The sequence below is a fragment of the Sceloporus occidentalis genome, unplaced genomic scaffold, assembly GCF_023333645.1.
Source record: "Sceloporus occidentalis isolate IW3139 unplaced genomic scaffold, rSceOcc1.0.p SCAF_1, whole genome shotgun sequence".
NCBI classification, from domain to species: domain Eukaryota; kingdom Metazoa; phylum Chordata; class Lepidosauria; order Squamata; family Phrynosomatidae; genus Sceloporus; species Sceloporus occidentalis.
The window spans coordinates 188,719,678-188,740,026 of record NW_028316981.1 but is presented as its reverse complement, the minus strand read 5'-3'; the positions used below and the strand labels follow the sequence as shown (position 1 = coordinate 188,740,026).

Here is a 20,349-nt window from a genome sequence, read left to right as displayed (position 1 = left end):
TGTCAAACTAATATCAAATCCCTACAGCTCTTTAATGTTTCCTATCAAAGTGACGCTCAGCATAGTTTCATCTACAATTCCATGTTTTTGTAATCACATTATTTAAGATGCAGACAAATCTTATCTAGTCACTTATGAGTGCTTACAATATATATGAAATGAGGAGCAGTGATTATCAATTGTCTTTTTATAACAGATATGATGGAGTATCATGATAATTAATAAACACATCATGACAACTGGAATGCTAATCTCAAAATTTTGGAAGGAGGGGATGCAAAATAGAGAAACTGGCCTTTGCCAGGACCAACAGTTGTTTCAGCCTGGGCCTGTTGACTCATGACACACTTCCTTCAGGTCAAGCGCTTCCGTGAATGAAAAAAAAGTGAAAAACACGTGTCGATTGTCATGCGTGATAACTGCATGTGTTTGTCTCACTAGGAGCTGAGCACGCATACTACAGAGAGCATAGCTATAGCTCTCTGGGCATGTACCTCCCATAAGCAAGTCATAAAAGAGATCTACGGGAAATCACAACGAATGAGATTCTGCACATGTGTTTCCCCTGCTGCAAATAACATTTAAAAGCACTCCCAAGAATCAAAAGCTGTAGCATTACCTACAATGTTTTTGCAGCAAATCAAAGTAATGTATTATAATTATACACTGTAATTATATGTTTTATAATGTCTGATAGTAAAGCACTGTATATGTATAACTACAAAACACCATTGATTCTGCATATTTATATTGTGTGTGTGTGTTTACATATGGGCCCACAATCCACCACAAAATTATGAGTCCCTTAAGATACCCAACTTCAACTGAGGATGCTGCCATATTGCAGAATTAATGCAGTTTGATACTGCTTTAAACTTTCATGGCTGCATCCTATGGAATCCTGGGATGTGTAGCTTATTGTGGTACCAGAGCACTCTGACAGAGAAGGTTAGATATCCCACATAACTACAAATCCTAGCATTCAAATTCAAATTGCATTAATTCTACAGTGTAGATGCAGCGTGACTTTCAACACTTCAAGCTCTGTTGGATTGTGGCTATAGTGTATTTATTTTTAATACATGCTCATGAGAAAATTGAAAGCAGAAAGTTAAACTGCTGCTGTAGCATCATCAATTTGTATCCCTAATCCAGGAAATTTGAAATATTTGGGTTTATGTCTGTTTTGCTGAAAGTTACTGCAAACCCATTTGAACAATCTATCACTGATTAGCATTATTTAGGGACAAGTTTTATTGTGTTTCATAAATAGATATTATTTATATAGAATAGGCTTTGCCTTTGTTTAGGGTTGTTTGAATGGAAAACGGTATATCCTGAACTTCTGGGTTCTTAAAGGGCTGCTGCTCAACTTTACAAGTCTACATAGACTTTGAGCCAAATTTATTTTCTCTGTTTCATCTTCAGTCCTCCAAGTTAGGCAAAGGGACTCTTGGAATCAACACAAAAACACACTGCCGACATCCAATTTATGTGCAGTCACAAAATTGGCTCTTAAAAAAAATCAACTTGTGGTTTAAAATTATATACAGAGTCACCCACCCACATTTAAAAGTAGCTCATTGTCACTCTCTCTTTTAAACAGTAAGAATGGCTTTGAAATGGCCTCAGATGTTGCTGATTGGGAAGCCAAGCCCTCTTGATGACATTTGCAAAACCATTTCCTCTATTTCTTAAACGTTTTTGTTGCCTGACACTCAAACAAAAGGCTGAGACAGCCAGTCGGGACTTGGGAGTGAGCGCTGTTGCTATTTTATCTCCTTCAGTACCCTTACCTGCTTTGCAAAATATCATTACATCCTATTTCAGCCATGAATTTAGTTACCAATTTTTTTTGGGGGGGGGGGGACTTGGAGCAGGACTTCACAAAAGGATCTGGGAAAAGAGCAGGCTGTTGAAAATTGTAATTTTTGCCTTGAATAGGATGGGACTTTTTCCTGAGGAATATGTCACCTTGAAATAACCAGAGGTGTTTGATACTCTGCAAGGAGTACAGACAATTATATTCCATCCCAAGTCAATTGCAGATTTTGTTACATATGTCTCTTCACCGTCTCACTCAGCTTTATGCGTTTTAATTTCCAAATGGGTGGAAAGGCTGAATGTTGGGAAAACATGGTAGAGAGACAAGCAGGCATTGGGGCAAAGAGAAATGCTTTCACCCAAACAAAGATGCATCATGAACAATCCAATTTCTATTTTCAATTGTTCAGGGAGTCCAACCATTTCAAAATCAGCCTCAGTTCTGCATCAGATGCATGTATTATTTTTAAACAAAGCTTACCAGTTTGCTTCCAGTTCAGATTCCTAACTTTAACTTAAAACAAAAACAGCAGTCTTCAGTAACAGTTCAGCCATTTTGAACCAGGTCAGTCAACTGCATTAATGTAAACAACAGCAATAGCAAAACAAAGGTAGCTCCTTTAAATTAAAATCTCAGAAAGGAGTGAAAAAAGATGTAAGCATGTACGTAACTGCATGCGCTAATACTATATCTGCTAAGAATTCTGTTTGACCCCATGCCGTCCCAAACCTGGCATCCCCCATATGGCTTGAACACAAACCTCACCATCGCCAGCCAGCCTCAGGGAGATGGAAAATGTAGTCTGATACATATGAAAGCATTGATGGCTCTCAGAAACATGGTGAATCCATGTGGGTTTTAGTTGAATGTTTAAAGGAACTATTCAAGCAGATGGATCCAGTTTCCAAACTGGATTCAGCATTTTGGATAATTTCATACTAAAACCCAGAGTGGATTTACTACCGCAATGATACAGAAGCCACCATTACTTTCAGATATGTTAGACTATATTTTCCATCTTTCACAAGTCAGCAGGCAATGGTGGGATGTATCTGGAGGTCTTCCCGAAAGTAAAAAGCAGCCATTTTTTTCCCTTTTTCCTTTGTTTTAACTTCACATTATTTCACATTTGCAGGAATGTCATGTGATAAACTTCCCGCATTTGTGTTTTTTTCTAATTTAAACCTACTTTAAATCCCGTTTCTCAGGATTTTGCTAGTGTGATAAGGTCCTAAGTTAGGGAAAGCAGGGCTAGAAAAATTATGGGAATAGATGCTATTCCCACAGCAGGAGAAAACTTCATGCCGTCAGAAAGTCCTCCCTATGTGCCTGGTGTATAGGCGTTTCTCCTCTTCTGGCACATTTGCATTTTTGCCATATAATGCTCTAAATAATGAAGGCAGGAAGAATTTGTTGCAGGAGAACTCTTTTCAGCAGTATCCTCACAGCAAGCATCTTTGCATAATGCCTCCTTCCCAGTAGTCTGCAAAGGAGGAACACAAATAACAACAGTTTTTTATCTGTTGCAACACATGCACACATATATCTGAAAGTTACTGGTCACAGTCTCAGAAACGATCTCTTAAAGGAGACAAGTGGAAATTGTAAAGAATCTGAAATACCTTTCGTATACAAAAACCCTGGATATTTTATGTGTTTTTTCAGTGGGGGGTGGGGGAGAGATTGACAAGGGCACATGACATAGGCATCTATAACATACTTAATGGGAATAGATGGCCATTTCCCACCTTTTCTCATAAGAGCAGAAGTCAGAGGGCAGAATTAGATAATTTTTTGCTTGCTTCTGGCAGCAGGGCAGAGGTGATTTTTAGGATTTTTCTTCCCAGCTGTCTCCTATCTCTTCTCCCCCTCCTTCTGCTCCAGTAGATTGGATGATTCTCTGGATCACACTTTGGAACACATAGCGCCTGAACTGACAGGCCAAAATTAAGCTGCTTTGGGTCACTTTGGATGTATGCAGTTTAAATGACACACACATCTTAAGAGGCCAGAAGCTGCGCCAAAGCTACACTCAGTCCTTAGGACTGTGGCATCCGACCTCTTAGGACACATGCATCATTTAAACAGCATACCTCCAAAGTGACCTGAAACAGTCTTATTTTGACCTGTCAGTTTGGGCCCATGGAGGGGAAATGGGGGAAGGAAGGAACGAGTGGGAGAAGTGGCTCCCCCTCCTTGTTTCACCAGTAAGAAGCCTTCCTTTGGCTTCCCACTGGTGAAACAATGGGAAACGATATCTTCCAGGATAGCTAGGTTGTGCCAGGTCAGGTGGTGAAGTTGACTAACCATGAAACCAGCAAGAGCGATTCTTCATATGAGTGTGTATGTGCCTTCAAGTCATCCGTCAACTTATGGCAACCTCATAAATTTCCTAGGGTTTTCTTAGGCAAGGGTTACCCAGAGGTGGTTTTGCCAGTTTCTTCCTCTGAAATTTAGCCTACAGCACCTGGTATTCATTGGCCGTCTCCCATCCAAGAATTAACCCACACAGTTTCCAAGATCAGATGGGATTTGTGCCTAGCATGATGTAATGGTTTGAGTGTTGCACTATGACTCTGGAGACCAGAGTTCGATTCCCGGTTTGGCCATGAAACCCAGCCTTGGGGGAAGGCAATGGCAAACCTCCTCTGGACAAATCTTGCCAAGAAAACCCCACAATAGGCTCACCTGAGGGTTACCATAAGTCAAAATGACTTGAAGGCACACAACAACAACAACAACAAGTTTCTTCTTGCCATTGCCTTCATCAGAAATTGAGAGAGTGTGACTTTCCCAAAGTCGCCCAGTGGGTTTTCATAGCTGAACGGGAATTCAAATACTGTTCTCCAGAGTTTTAATCCAATGCCCAAACCACTTTGCCACACTGGTTCACCTGAACAAGATGCTCTCTTCCAAATCCCATATTTTTTGTGTGGAACTTTAATACAGACAGAAATGATGCCTCACATAATTTATGGATGTAGGCAATATGTTAATTGTACCAAGAGACACATGGCTAGGTTAACAGAATACAAATTTGTAAACAATTGCCTCTTGATAGTCAACCCTGCATGCCATAAATTTGGACTGTCTTCTCCTTATTGCTCTTCTGAAAATAAGTAACTAGATATGGCAAGAGAAGCACTTTTACTTAGGGACCATCCATTCTCTTTTGTATCTTTCCCTTGGGCTGGATGAGAGAGACTCTTTCTTGTCACCTTCAAAGGGACCTTGTAAATTCTCAAGGACTGAACTATCTTTTTGAACCCTTCTACTGTGTTTTTATGTTAAGGGGTTCAGTTCCAGCTACAGCATTCAAAATAATGGAGGAATTTTAGTGGGGTAGGGTTGTTAATTCAATTCAGCCAAGAAGAAGAAGATCCCTCCCCCCAAACAGTTCTTTTTAAATTACATTTTTAATACACTTTACACATTCAGAACTACATAAATACATACAGAACAAACAGTCAACATGTAAAGACATACATATAGAACCCAGATTCTTCCATCCAAGCCATAAAAGAGGAGTATAGCTTGGCCTCTACATTTGTAGCTTTGGCTTTTGCAAATTTGATTTTTCACAGATTTGATTAATATGTTCTCTCTAGGAATCTCTACGTCCTCCAGTGCAACTATACCAGAAGTTGACCATACAGTCACTCTGAAGTACTTAGAGATTACTAGAAGAAACACTTCTCTGGGTATTTGTAAGTCCTCCAGCATGATGCTATGGTCAATGTCTGCTGATACTGACCATAGAGCTGTTTCAGAGGACCTAAAGATTCCAAGAGAGGTGTTCTCACAGCATTAAAAAAGTATCCTATTATTTGTGTTTTTTCCACTTTCATGGGAGTCCTGCACCCCTAACCCAGCAAATGTGGAAGGACCATTGTAGTTCCATGGTAGTATTAACACTTGACAGGGCCTTCAACATGTGCATCTCCCATAAAAGGATGGGAATGACCTGATTATTCTCCAACATCCATTTTAAAAAAGCTCCAGAAAAATGGTCTTGCACAGTTTACATCTCTCCTTCTTTCTAAAGTATGACCATAAGCAAATAAATATATGTGGAGATTAGCATGGTGTTACCATTGGCTTTCTCTGAATTTTTGAACAGGACTCTAGATTTCCTGCAACATTCCAGTCCTGGATCTAGTTGTGGAAATACTGAGGAGGTAACATAAAACATTTCCCAAGTTGTGCAGTTCAGAGATCATTTAAGAAAGAGAGCAAGTGAAGACCCAGTTATGACTTCTGTAAGAAAAAGTATTTCTTGCTCCGTGGAGAAGACAAGGAAGATGCACTTCTGGCTCCAGTTGTCAAGGCTGAGAGCCTCAAGGGTTCCATCTCGGCTCAGAGATTTGAATGGCAGCAGCGACAGCAATAAAGTAGCCACTTATGCTTGGCTGGGGTAAAAGAAGAAGAAGAGAAAAATACATTTTGAAAAACAAAATGAAAGTAGACACAACATTTGCATACAATTTGTACATGTTAATTTTATGTAGAGGTGCAATTTTTACAATAATTACTACAACAGAATTAAAAAGACAGCATATCTCACCATAGTAGGGATGGCTGTGATCGGGGCCCTTTCATACTGCAGAATTATAGTGCTGTGGTTCCACTTTAGTTGCCACAATTTCATCCTATGGAATCCTGGGATTGCCAGGCGAGGGAAGTGCAATTAGAATCCTTGGCTGGAGACTTCTTCTAGTGCAGTGGTTTCCAGCCTTTTCCATGCCCCATATATCTAGGAAATGTTTGATTGATGCTCATACCCCTTCATTTGAAGATGAAGAAGTCCAATTTCTCATTTTGGAACCATAAATTGAACCACATACAATACTGCACGTGAACAAACTGAACATTTTTTTAAAAATAGGCTTTTAACTCAATGCATAAAATGCAAATCTAAATTGAGCAACTAGATTCTAATTTATTCAGGGGGAAAAAGAGTGATGACACCTGACAAAAGGACACAAGCCGCACTTTGTTGCACCCCCTGAAATTGCATTTTGCACCCCCTGGATGTGCTGCCACCCCAGGTTGGGAACCCCTGCTCTAGTGCCTCCCTAAACTTGAAATCTCAGTATTCCAGAGGAGCTAGCCATGGCAGTTTAAATGGATTGATAGCACTATAATTGTGTAGTGTGACTGGGTCCTTGGTAATCTGTGTTGCTGCTCAGCCTGCTGTCCAGGTGCAATGTCCAATGCAACTGTGTTACATTGTCCAATGTAACTGCAGTATTGTCCAGTGCAACTGTTGCATTGTCTCTGTCCAGTGCAACTGTGGATGATGGGCAACTTCAATGCTTCTGCTGGCCCTTCTTATACTGTATATACTCATGTATAGGTCTAGAAATTTTGGTCAAAAAATTGACCCCAAAAACCTAGGTCAACTTTTTCACAGATCAATGTAAATACTATATTTTAACTCTTATTAAAAAGGGAACCATCCCCTGGTGAAAGGCAAAAGTGCAATCTGTCCTAGAAGCACTGACCTCCCTCTACTCTCTCTTCCATCCAGCCTATAGTGTGAGCCAAAGCAGTTATGCCTGCCATCATTTTGTAGGTTCTTTGGTATTATTTTCCTTTGCTTCATCATTTAGATCCTTTGTTACATGCCCCTAAGTTTTAGCCTCAACTTATTCAAGGGTCATATCAAAATCCATAATTTAGCCCCTAAAACCTGCCCTTGACTTATACATGAGGTCGACTTATAATCAAGTATATATGGTAATTCTTTGTTGATTGGACCTGGACTCAACTGGAGAGATTTTCAAATATAAGCTGCTTCCAGATAGAGGACTGTCCCTGTTGAGATGCAGGCCCTGTGACAAGAGGACTGTAGTATGTACAGAACAGCCATCCAAATCAGGAACTGGATTTGAGGTTTTCCCTTTCTTCAAGGCCACTACAGAATACAAAGTCCTTGCAATCTGTGCATCCACCCACAAACTTTGTGCACTGCTGGCAAACTTTGTGTGCAACTCAGCTATGAAGCAGAAATAGAAGAAAGTGGTTTCTTGACCAGTTGTAGAGAAGCATTAGCAAAAGGTCCCTGGTTCAGGGTCAGTATGGCAAGAAAGCCACCTCCTCAGTTAGAGATATAACACTGCTAGAAATTTTGAAGCCACCTGTCTCACCACCTCCCACTGATTTTTTCAGAAAATAATGGAAACTTGGGGAAATGGGGTGATGTATGGACTGTGATTAATATCCTTTACAGATTGAGGCACAAGGCGGTCATTCACATTTACTTTTTTGACTGAAGAGATTCACATCTCAGCACCGATTCAGAATCGACTCAGAATTGGTTCGGTCTTCCCACTACAGTTTTAGGCTACTGAATCTCTCCATGGCATTTTAACTCTGTTGCTGTTCACATTTGCCACTGTATTGATTGAAAATGGAGGGTGCCTACATTTCTGGGAATGATGAAGCGCGATTTGAATTGATTCGGTAGAGTGGCTACACTACTAAAGATGCAAATCAATGCAGCTCTATTTTAAAAAATGGTAAGGGACCTGGTGCCAAATGCACCAATTTAAGTGAGCTTTTTGCTTGCCCCTTCCTTGCAAACTGCAACGATTGCAGTCGGGGCAAGTGTGAACGTTTCAGAAATAAACCTGTTCCAAACCGTTCATTTCCATAATGTGAAGGGGGCCCTTATTACTTTAGGAACACACAATGCATTATATTCCTAATATAATTGTGCAATTTTGCTTGCAATAAAATTATCAAGTTTGGTATGTTAAAAGTAAAGTTTATTCAAACGGTAGTTACAAATTGTGATGGAAAATTTTTAAATTTTGTAAATTTGGCCACGAATGGAGCTAGAAGGATTTGAACTGCAAGGAGACTCTTTGATTTTGCCAGTTTATGAGCAGTAGATTAAATAAATAAATAAAATAACAGAAATTAAATTGAAAAGAGAAAGACCAAGCAACATCATTAAATGGAGAAAATTATTTTGCCTCTTCTAGTCCCGCATAGTACCAAACTGATATAGAGCACTCATTCCCATCAAAAGGAACTGAGGAACAGAAAGCAAGACCAGGAATTGCGATTATCTGATCCTCAACATACTTTTATAGTTTTTTAAGAAATAATTTTGAGACATCAAATACATTAATTCCTGGTCTTTGAAATTTCATTCATCATTCTATAAGAAAATTTTCTATAATTCATTTCCCCATTTTCGCCCCTTCAGTTTAAATCCTGTTTTCCCACAGGATCTCACTGGTGTGATAAACTCCTTACAGGACTCTGAGTAAAACAAATGCTTGAAATTGTACTTTACCAACAACAAATTCTTGACTGAATCTACGTTGCAGTTATTCCTTTCATTTGTCCATTGTGCTGAAATAAAGGGGAAAACCCTTTCGACATTTGCATTGTGTCCTCAAGCAGTCCATTGCTTAAGTTTGCTGTCCTTTTCCCCTCTGAGAAATAAACACACTCTGGGGGCAAGTCTTGTCTGCTGCTGCTGCTTCTGAGAAAAAGGAACTTTAGAAGAATCCAGCCTATTTCCCTATTTCCAGTAAGGACAGATTGCCAACTAGACAAATTTCTCGAAGGGAAACAGCAAATGTGGTGCCACTTAATGGGCCTCTGTTTTGTAGTCATGCTCAAAATGGAGGACATTTTGGAATTCCTCCTGGACCAAAGGTTGAACTGTAGGGCATGTCCTGGAAAAGGAGCTGTTCCTGAGATGCCTGCTTAGGATATAGCACATCAGGAGTCCTCCCTAGCCCTTTGTCTTTGCATAACAGATATCTGGAGCTATTGTCACAAATTATACAGAATTACATACACCGTAAAGAATTATAACACTATGATTCCAGTTTAACTGCCATGATTCCATCTTGTGGAATCATGGGATCTGCAGTCTTGGCAGGGATATTTAAAATTCTCAACCAGGGAGTGCCTCTGAAGAAACTGCAAGTCCCATGATCTATACATGTAACCATGGAAGTTAGAGTGAAATATAGTAATAGGACAATAATTGAGTTGTATGAAGGGACCATGGTTGTTCTCTGCAAGATTTGTTCAGAGGCAGTTTGCCATTGCCTTCACCTGAGACTGAGAGAGTGTGACTTGCCCAAGGTCAACCAGTGGGTTTCATGGCTGAGCGGGAATCAAACCCTGGTCTCCAGAGTTGTAGTCCAACACTCAAACTCCTAAGCCACACTGGCTCCTGCAATAATGCTACATGTATAAAAACTGTTCTGTGTATTTTCAGTAGTGTAGAGATGTGTAAAATGATGATGAACACATGGGTGTGGGTAACACATTGGCATCAATCCTATGGTTAGTCCCAAGTAGACCAGACCCAATGAATCAAAGGGATTGTTCTATGCATTGGCTCCCCATTCAGCAATTGGATCACTGAGTCTGTTTAGCTGGGTTAACCAGTTGAATTCAGGGCACTAAATTCTTACAGTGAAGAGTCTTTTATGCAGGCAATTGTGACTAGCGAGGTGCTTCATGTTCAAAAGTGATCCAGTCATTAAAATCTTTTATGTTTTTGGACTGTAGACCTACAAAGAGCTCTGTGTGTTTAAGTCCACTGCTTGTAGGGCTATTTCTGAAACATAGGCGCGTTACAGATGCGCCAAATGGGCGTGCTAGTGTTAGGAAGGGCATATTAGGGTTGAGAAGGGGCGTCACTTCCTGACGCCCCTCAACCCTAGTATGGACCGAGTCCGTACAAAATGGCGGTGCCTGTCCACACAGGGGCCGCCATCATGATGTAGCGGACGCATTGCAGCTGCATGTCGCACGGCACAAATGACGCCGCGAGTGCACCATTGGCACCTTGCAGCATCATAACCATGCCGCAAAGAGAAGCGCCATTTTGGGGCTTCTTTTTGCAGCACGGAGGAGCCGCGCGGTTTGTACGCTGCGGCTCCTCTGTGCTGCAAATGACGGCGGTGGCAGACTGCCTGTTTTGGGTGGTCTGTAATGCGCCATAGATTCCGCCTCACAATTCCCAAGGCAAGCAGAAACCAGGCTAACCAGTATTTCCACACTCATGTCCAGGTATCATTGCAAATTGTGTTTGGGTTTCATCCTTATTACCATACATGGATGTGAGAGCTGGACAGTTAAGAAAGTGGATAGGAAGAGAATTAATTCATTTGAGATATGGTGCTGGAGAAGAGTGATGAAGTTACCATAGACAGCCAAGAAGTCAGACAAATGGGTCCTATAGGAGATCAAACCAGAAATCTCTCTGGAAGCCAAGATGACAAGACTGAGGCTGTCATTATTTGTGAGCACTAGGATAAGGATTTGGCAATAATAAGTGTGGTCTGAGGATGTATCTAGTAAACTTTCTGAGGTCAAGAGGATGGAATAGCTTTCAGAAATCAAAGATTACTCATCTCTGGTGTGCACGCACATGAAGCATTTCCTCCCACCTGCTCATAAAGAATAAAGCCTTGGTGGTGGTGGGAGAGACTACACGTGACTGCGGCTTATTCCCTCCGCATGTGGGTGAGAGCATGACCACATCTGATGATTATCAGGTGAGAAGAGATGTTTCAGTCTTACCTCACCATCTCTTCTTGATGGCAGAGGATTCCCCATACATTACATTCTGAAATGCCTGCAGTGAAGGTGCTCTTATGGCAACCCTGTCCAGGATGATCAGATGTCCTAACTGCAAAGGAGGACAAAGCACTGCAAAATGTAGGCCATTCAAGAAAAAGGAAAGGCATGACCAAATAAAAGCTAAAACTACTCTTATAAATATCAGTTGATTTCATAGGGTTTATTTACAGCTATATTACATATACACTCGTCCCTCCCTGTTCACACACTTGGTTCGTGGTGGTTTTGATCCTTCACAGACAGCAAGTGAGGATGTACAAAATGGAATGTGCGCCTGTGGCACATGTGCAACAGCATGCACAGGAGCACGCTGCCATTATAACCAATGGGGCTTGAATATCCGTGATATTTCCAATTCACAGGGGGATCCGGAACAGATCACCTGTGAATTGGGAGGGTACTGTATTTTATTATGTACTCAAGTGTATTTTCCTCATGAACTTATCTTTGTTCAAATGTCTTGTTGGCTTCCAATATACTTGTAGAACTCTGAGCAAGACAAAGGCTTAAAATTGTACTTTACTAACAACATTGATTGAATCTACATTTAAGTTATTTCTTTCATTTGTCCATTGTGCTGAAATCAAACCACTATACCATGCTGCCTTGCTCCATCCTATGGAGTCTTGGAATCTGCACTTTCATGAGTCATTTGAAATTCTCAGGCAGAGAGCTCTTATCAGACTACAAGCTCCAGCATTCTGTAGGATGCATCCATGCTGGTTAAAGTAGTACCAAAGTGCCTCAACTGTAGTATGAAAGAGACCCAAACTAACTGACCAAATTGTACTTTTAGTGGTAACTGAACTCCACAGTTAAGTTATTAATTAATTAAATGGGAAACCAACAAAGGTTCCATTTCCCAGCTGGTTCTTTGCAAATGCAAATGGCTGTATGAATCGTTGCTTACACTTGTACAGGATGAAAGTAAGATATTTTAGTTCATTCCAAAGTTAAAAGATTTAAAACCTACATGCAGATGCTTGGAAGCAGGGTGGTTTTCTTTGCATCCAAGCAGCTTGGAAGCAGAGTGGTTTTCTTTGCATCCAAGGGACCCCTCTGTGTTCTGTACTAGACACAGCACCCAGACGTTGCTCATCGTCTGAAGCTCTTAACTGTGGTATTTTGCTGGGATCCAACCAGAAATCAAGAAACTAAAAATGTGGGGAGATGAGATTGGAAGGTACAGTGGGGAGAAGGAAAGCAAAGGAAGGGTCTTGGTTAGTGAGGGGGTGGGAGATGGTGCTGCAAAAATTTATGCACAGCACAGTCGACCTTCCAAATGCATGGATTCTGCATCCACAGATTCAATCATACCCAGCTTGATTTTTTTTTAAATCTAAAAAATCAAACCTTGATTTTGCCATTTTATATAAGGGGCACCATTCTACTCTATCATTGTATATAATGAGCCTTGAGCATTCAAGGATTTTGGTTATCAACAGTCTTTTGGAAACAAACCTCAGTTGATCCCAAGGGCTCAGTAGTTACTTTCTCCACAATGCTCTAAACAGGGAATAGGAGGGTGGGATGGTATTTTTCAGCCTTGGTCTTATAAAGCCTTTACCGTAGTCATCTAACTCAAGCAGAAATAAAGAATCAACTGAATAGTTAAATTTTCTCCCTCCTAGCAAATTGTTTGAATTTGCATTAGCTTCTTGAAAGCTTTTAAATTATTAAACTACATGCATTCACTCTTTTCTACTAACCTTCCTGTCTCTGATATCCAGTGCAAGTAGCACTTTCTGGGCACAGAGGCAGAGCTTGGAAATGTTACTTTTTCAACTGCAGCTCCCAGAATCCCCATCCAGCATAGCCTCTGGACATGTTGGGAGGAAGACTATAGGAAGCTGTAGTTCCGGACAGTTACTTTCCCAAACTCTGCACAGATCACAGGACTCTGAGCACTGACTACTTCAAGCTTTTAACAGAAAAACCATTACTCTATTTTGGTAGGCAGGAAGGAAGAATGGTGCCTGAGTAGACAGAGGGACAGAGTTGGCATCTGGGCTTGTTGCTTGGCCCACACTCTACCTTCGTGTCTCTGTTATGCAGCCTTTTGCAAACGATGTTCTTCTTGTTGTGTGCCTTCAGGTTGTTCCCAATGTATGGCAACCCTAAGACAACCCTATCATGGGGTTTTCTTGGCAAGTTTCCATTTGACCCTGGGTGGTTGTTATTTGCACTTGCTGGGTCTTGATTTTGGTGTTTTTCAGGACTGGTATCCAAACTTTGTTTATTTCCAGTGTTTCTTCTTCCCTGTTGAAGTTGTCTAGGTGTTTGTGGATTTCAATGGCTTCCCTATGCATTCTGGCCTGATAGTTGTTGGCATGGTCCAGAATTTCAATGTTTTCAAATAGCAGTTTATGCCTCGTATGGTTTACAATGTGTTCTGCTACTGCTGATTTTACTGGCTGACCCAGTCTGAAGTGTCTCTTGTGTTCCTTGATTCGTGTTTGGTAGCTGCGATTGGTGGTCCCTATGTAGACTTGTCCACAGCTGCATTTAGTGTAAAGGATGCTTGATGTGAGCTCCTCCAAAAGCCCCTTTCCATCAGAAAGTTGAAAGAAATACATTGTCTATTGGGCTGTGTCTCTTTTTTAAAAAATTAAAATATTTATATTCCACTTTTAAGAATTTCAACAGTGTGAAGATCTCAAGGAATAACTTTAAACAATTATACACAATTCAAAACTATTCCATAGAATAAAATTTTTTTAAAAAAGGAAAACACTCCTAACAGACCAGTGGCTGCTGAACCTCAACAGCTCAGATGGAGAGACAAGATTAACTTGAGGGTGAAATGTGGCCAAGGCCAGCACTAAGAAACCCACCAGGGAAAGCAGTCTGTCACCCAGGTGCCTCGGCAGAAAGGACCATTGGGTTTGGTCCTGATTTTTATTACAGGACTTTGCTACATTTGTATTATAAGACTTGGATACAGAAAATGGATGTTGAAGTTTAGTGTTGATCTCTGTGTATCAGTCAAAGGACTTCTGCTTTAAAGTCGTCGTAGGTCTCAATCACAAAAGTGTTTTATAAATTTATAAAACAGTCAGTGAGTATGCTACAACAAAATCCACAAAAGAGCAATACCTTTATTGGCCAAGCAAAATGCACAAAATAACATCATGCAAACTTTCAAAGCTCCACTGCTCAGTGGGTTTGCTATATGCATGTTTATAATTTTCTTTACTGTAGACATTATGAGACCACAGAGCCAGCATGGTGTAGTGTTCTGAGTGCTGGACTGCAACTCTGGAGACTAGGGTTCAATTCCCCACTTGGCCATGGAAACCCACTAGTTGACCTTGGGCAAGTCAAACACTCTCTGATTCAGAGAAAGAAAAGTCTTCTCCAAACAAATCACCCCTCTGAACAAATCTTTGACAAGAAAAACCCTTTGTTAGCTTCACCTTAGGGTCACCATACGTCAGAAATGACTTAAAGGCACACAACAACAATAGACTATCAGACTGCCAGACATAGGGCAGGATATAAATATTTTAATTATTCAACTAAACATAACATGCACTGTATTATACTAACTTATACACTTTTTCACTCATTGTGAAAGTATGCAGTGTCTTACTGTACAATAACTCCCCATATGTATAATCACAGATGTTTCGCAGAACAGCTCTGATGGGAATTGATACACTGCCTCTTCTAGACCGGGATCTTGGCTATGGGGTATTACCAATATTGCTGGGCTCTGGGTAGGACACTCACTACTTAATCTAGGTTTAGGAAAATTATGGTATTAGCTCAAAAGAGAAATATAGTTTGACTGGGGTAACCATGGTTTTAGGATCACACAGATACGCTGAGTCTGAATCACATAGAGTTCCAGGGGCAGGTTTCCAAACAGGAATTGTATTTTATTAGTGGATTTAAGCAACACACACACACACACACACACACACAGTTCACGCATGCACACAAGAGCTAGCAAAGTCAACAATGGGAAAGGTGAATAGACATGAGGCTTTGCTGATGGTAATACTTGCTTGACATAGATCTTGAGTCCAATCACAGAGAAGTCCGGAACAGAAGAGACTCAATAGCTGTTGCAGAACAGGGGTTAGCTGGCATATTAAAGGCCTTAGTTTAGTAAACTGACAGAGTGTCTGTATGCTACTAGTCTTAGTGCAAAGACTGGCAGTTTTGCTAGCTGTATATATAACCCAGATAGTGTCTTGGGGGCCAAAAACCAAGGTTTGAAAAGGTTAAATTGCTTTTCGAATGGTTCTCAGGTAGGGAAAGAATGGTCTGAAACTGGATTGAATGCAATGGGTGATTGGTGCGGATACCTCAGACAAAAGGGCTCACCAGCTCTCAGGTCTTTTATCTCACTATGTGCTTCTGGTCCCATTCCTTAGCCATAATCCCTTCACCCTCTACAGACTTAAGTGAATCATGATGGAAATTCCACTGAAGGCAGGTCCCCTACAACCTCTTCTTTGCTAGCTCCTATGTGTAGGGACCCAAATCTGCCATGGATTCCAGGCGTCTGCAGTGGGGTCATGCTTGGGTCACCCTTACCAATTTTATTAACTTTATATTAAACAGGAAGGGTGAACGGGGGCTAAATCTTGGGGTAACAGTGGTCAAGTCATGAAAGTGAATCTGGCCTGTGGACTGATTCAGATTCAGGTTAATAGTTGGTGACAGATGCTGTTCTTGGTAGAATTTCTCAAGGGGTTTCTCCCATTTTGCTTCTGACAATGGACAAATAACCTTTTATCTGTCGTGATGCTACATTTTTGCTCTTCCTGACTCTTAGTACATATTTATACTATGCAGTTATAACAGTTTGAGACAGCCATGGCTCCATCTTATGGAATCCCAAAGTTTGTAATTTGGGAAGGTACTTGGAATTCTCTGTTAGAGAACTCTTGTAGTTCAGGGGACTACAATGGAGTTCTCTAGCACAATGTCCAAGTACCTCACCAAACTACGAATCCCATGGTTTTGTAGGCTGGGACCACAACAATTAAAGAGACGCCAAATGGTTGTAACTGTGCCTCACAGATTCATGTTTCCCATCTTGCATTCCCTGGTATATGAAATAGAATTTGTATTTTCAGGTCCTCACCATCCTTCTGTTCTCCCCACAGATGAGAAGCAGTGCCAAAATGATGGAGAAGCTGAAGAGCCCCCAGCCCCCTGTTGATCCTGAGCCCCAGGAGCCTCTCCCGCCTTCTTCCCCCGCACCCCTCTGCTCCCCAGTGAGTGGGGAAGAGGAGGTAGAGGCCACCCCACCCTCTAACTCTAGCCCCATCTCATCTTCCCCTCAAGCCAAAGGGAGTCCTCCCTCTGAGACTTCTCCAGCACCTCTACCACCCAACATTCCTGTCATCAGTCTGGGCTACAGCAAGCCCCCCAACCATGCCGAGGTGCCCACCACCCAACTCACTGCACTGCACCCCATTCCCAGCTTCTTGCAACTCTCAGCAATGCCACCAGGTCCTCCTCCACCTCCTCTGACTCTCGCTGGAGTAAGGAGTCCTCTTTTGACCCCACCGTATCAGCCTCTTCCATTCCTCAACAGGTAAGTCCTGAGAGAGGATGGCTTGATTTGGGCAGTGGGTGGGAATGAGAAGAAATGCTGAAGGATCTGTTTTCGTAACCTGCCAGCACTAACACTAGAAGGAAGTGTTCTCATTGGTTGGCCCTTCATAAATTGGTGGGCATTGCTGCCCAAAAGCAGTAATAGATTCTGGGAGCCAAAGTCCAACTGCCATGGATTCTGAGAGTCAAAATCCAACCACTTTTAGAAGGCCAAAGGTTGAGAAACCCTAATTTTTTTTTTGTTTTCTAAGATAGTTACACCTTTGGAAAAGGCAACTTTTCCAAACAGGATTCTAGTTTCCAAACAAGAGTTATGGATCTCTGTTGTTGATAGCAAGCTCAACCAACAACACAGCCCTTCTGAGGATTCCTGCTTTCTTTGGCGTTTAGGTTGCCACAGGTCTTCAGAGTCTCACAATGTCAGCTTCTGGGTGTGTGTGTTGGGAGGTCAGCTTAGGAGCAGGGTGGAAAAAAAGGAGGACACAGATTCAGATTTTTAAGAATGCTTAAGCTATGTTTTATTTGTGCATAGATGGAACTTTAGAAATCATTACAGGTTGAGTCTCCTTTATCCGAAATGCTTGGGACCAGAGGTGTTTTGGATTTCAGACTTTTATTTATTTATTTATTTATTTTGGATTTTGGTATACTGGTATTTTCATAAGGAGATACCATGGAGATGGGACCCAAATCAAAATTCATTTATGTTTCATACACACCTTATGTAGATAGCCTGAACTTAATTTTATACAATATTTTTAATAACTGTTTCCATGGACCAAAGTTTGCGTACACCAAACCACCAGAAAGCAAAGGTGTCATTTTCTCAGCCACCCATGAAAAAGATTATGTTTTGGGGAATATTTCAGATTTTGGCATTCTGGATAAGGAAGACTCAAACTGAACATAAATCAAAAAGAACTACATCTCACCAGAGTATTTGATCAGACTGTTTAGCTAGAGACACGTGGGCTTCCTCAGCTGGCTATCAAGATGGACAACTTCAAATTCTCCAACTCTGCCTTGTTGTTGTTGTTGTGTACCTTCAAGTTGTTTCCAACTTATGGCAACCCTTATCACAGCCAATATTTGTTCAAAGGTTTGTCATTGCCTTCCCCTGAGGCTGAGAGTATATGACTTGGCCAAGGTGGGTTTCATGGGTGAGCTGGGAACTGAACCCTTGGCTCTGCCTTCTTATGGTTCTTTATTTAAGGACTCCAGATAGGGCAAAGTTTGCTGTATTTGTTGTTGTGGTTCTTGGAGTTTTTAAAAATATAGAAATTATGTTTCTGTTGTCCTGGACTATGTTCTGGCAATTCCTGGCACCAGCTGCAACACTGTATTGCCACTGCATAGTGGGTTTCATTTTAATTCCAAGATATGTCAAAACAATATGTTCCCTTTTTTTCTTTTCTTTTCTTTTCTTTTTTTTAAATAAAGCATTATAGTGCTATAGTGCATCAGTTCACTAGTGAAATGGCATTTACCCACTATAGCTGCATAGTGCTTTTTAAAAAAAAAAAGAGAGAGAAAATTTGCTCTTCGAACAGTGGACCTACTTCAGCAAACCATGTCATGCTCTAGTACAAGTTTAATAAATGCCACCAACAGCCCCCCTCCCAAGAATGGAATGAGTAAATTTGGAGGTGATAACAACTGGCAATCCTTAGCAAAACCCACAGAGCTATATTATGAGAATTCACACTTCTTTAGCCCCATCTGAAAGACACCTGTGGACAGCCCTTCAGACCATGGATTCTCTTCTGTAACGCAGATCCCAGATCATGGATAGGTTACATAATTGGATGATGAACTCCAGAATCCCCCATCCAGCAAGGTCAGCAGTCATTCACGTTGGTGGACTTGGTGGGCTGGTGGACTTGGTGGGCTTCCATCCCAAGCTCTATAATTTTCCCATTTGCTGTAGGGCACATGGGAGACAAGCCATCCTACCTGGGAGTAATGGACTAGGACTTATGGACCCTGGTGGACTCTGGTAGAGACATGCAATAGCATTTGGAAATGAAGGGGCAGAATTTGGGGGCTTAGGAGTGGAGTCTACTGGGCAAGAGTTGAAGCAATAGATTTAGGAGTAGACACAATTCTAGATCAGTGTTGCTCAAAGTTGGGGATCAGGTCCAAATTATACATAATTATGGGTGGTCACGGTAGGAGACAAAGAGGGATAATAGGAAAGTCAGATCAAATATGTCATATTGGATATGTAAGGTGTAAAATGTTAAGTTAATGCATAAACCCAATTGGCCCTCCATATTTGCAGCTTTGACTTTTGAGAATTTGATTTGCAGTTTGGATTAATATGTTATTTCTAGCAATATCAAGGTCCTCCAGTGCAACTCTGCCAGAAGTTGACCATAGAGTTGTGTTGGAGAACCTAGAGGTTCTTAAACAAAGCACTTCTCTTGGCATTTGTAGGTCCTCCAGCATGATTCCATGATCAACTTCTGGCAGATGTTGACCATAGAGTTCTACTGGAGGACCTGGTGATTCCTAGAGAGGTGGTCTTTCAAGTAAAAAGTTTTTTTATTTGCTTTTTTCCTCCACATTCATGGGGGTCCTCCACCCCTAACCCCAGAAAATTAGAGGGACCAGTGTAAGCATAACATAAGAAATTGTAAGGTCAATAATTCACAATATTGAAATACCTTTAGAGTTGTGATTTTCTTTTCTCTCATTTTAGTACTGGATAAAATGGATGGAAAGAAAAGTAGATTAACAGATAGAGGACAAAGGAATGAAAGAAATGAAAGCCATTACAAGAAAAATAATAAAAACCTATACTCTGAAGGTGGGAAGTATTATCATAGCAATTGTGACTAAATAACTATGTACTGAATTTGTATTTGGCATGTTAAACGTTTTAAATATTTGAAACCAATAAGGAAAGAAAGAAACTAAAGTTGGCCCTCTACATCTGTGGCTTTGACTTTTGAGGATTTGATTATTCATGGATTTGAGTAATATGTTCTCTCTAGGAATATCTAGGTTCTCCAGTGTGACTCTTCTGGAAGCTGATTGTAGAGTCATGCTGGAGGGCCTAAACAAAACACTTCTCTAGGAATCTCTAGGTCCTCCAGAGCAATTCTATGGTCAACCTCTGGCAGATCACTTTCACAGGAGTCCTGCATGCATAACCCCAGTGAATGTGCAGGCCCTACTGTTTTGAACCCAGTGGTCAAAAATTAGAGCCATTCCCTGGCATATTGGAAAACAATTGTCGCTTGTATCAGTTAGCTTGAAAACCACTGCCTTGGATAAAGCCAATAAAAAAACAATTTGGCATCCCATTGAACTCAGGAAGAGGCAGC

The 20,349-nt window shown here is 41.0% G+C and overlaps 1 protein-coding gene across 1 annotated transcript in view; it reads left to right on the top strand.

Moving 5' to 3' along the window:
- The window catches only part of LYL1 (LYL1 basic helix-loop-helix family member), a 30,336-nt gene that overhangs the window by 1,511 nt on the left and 8,476 nt on the right, over window positions 1-20,349 (top strand). The window contains exon 2 of the mRNA XM_089487437.1: window positions 16,567-17,000. Coding sequence (XP_089343563.1) covers window positions 16,567-17,000 — 434 coding nt within the window. The remainder of the gene's footprint in view (window positions 1-16,566; window positions 17,001-20,349) is intronic.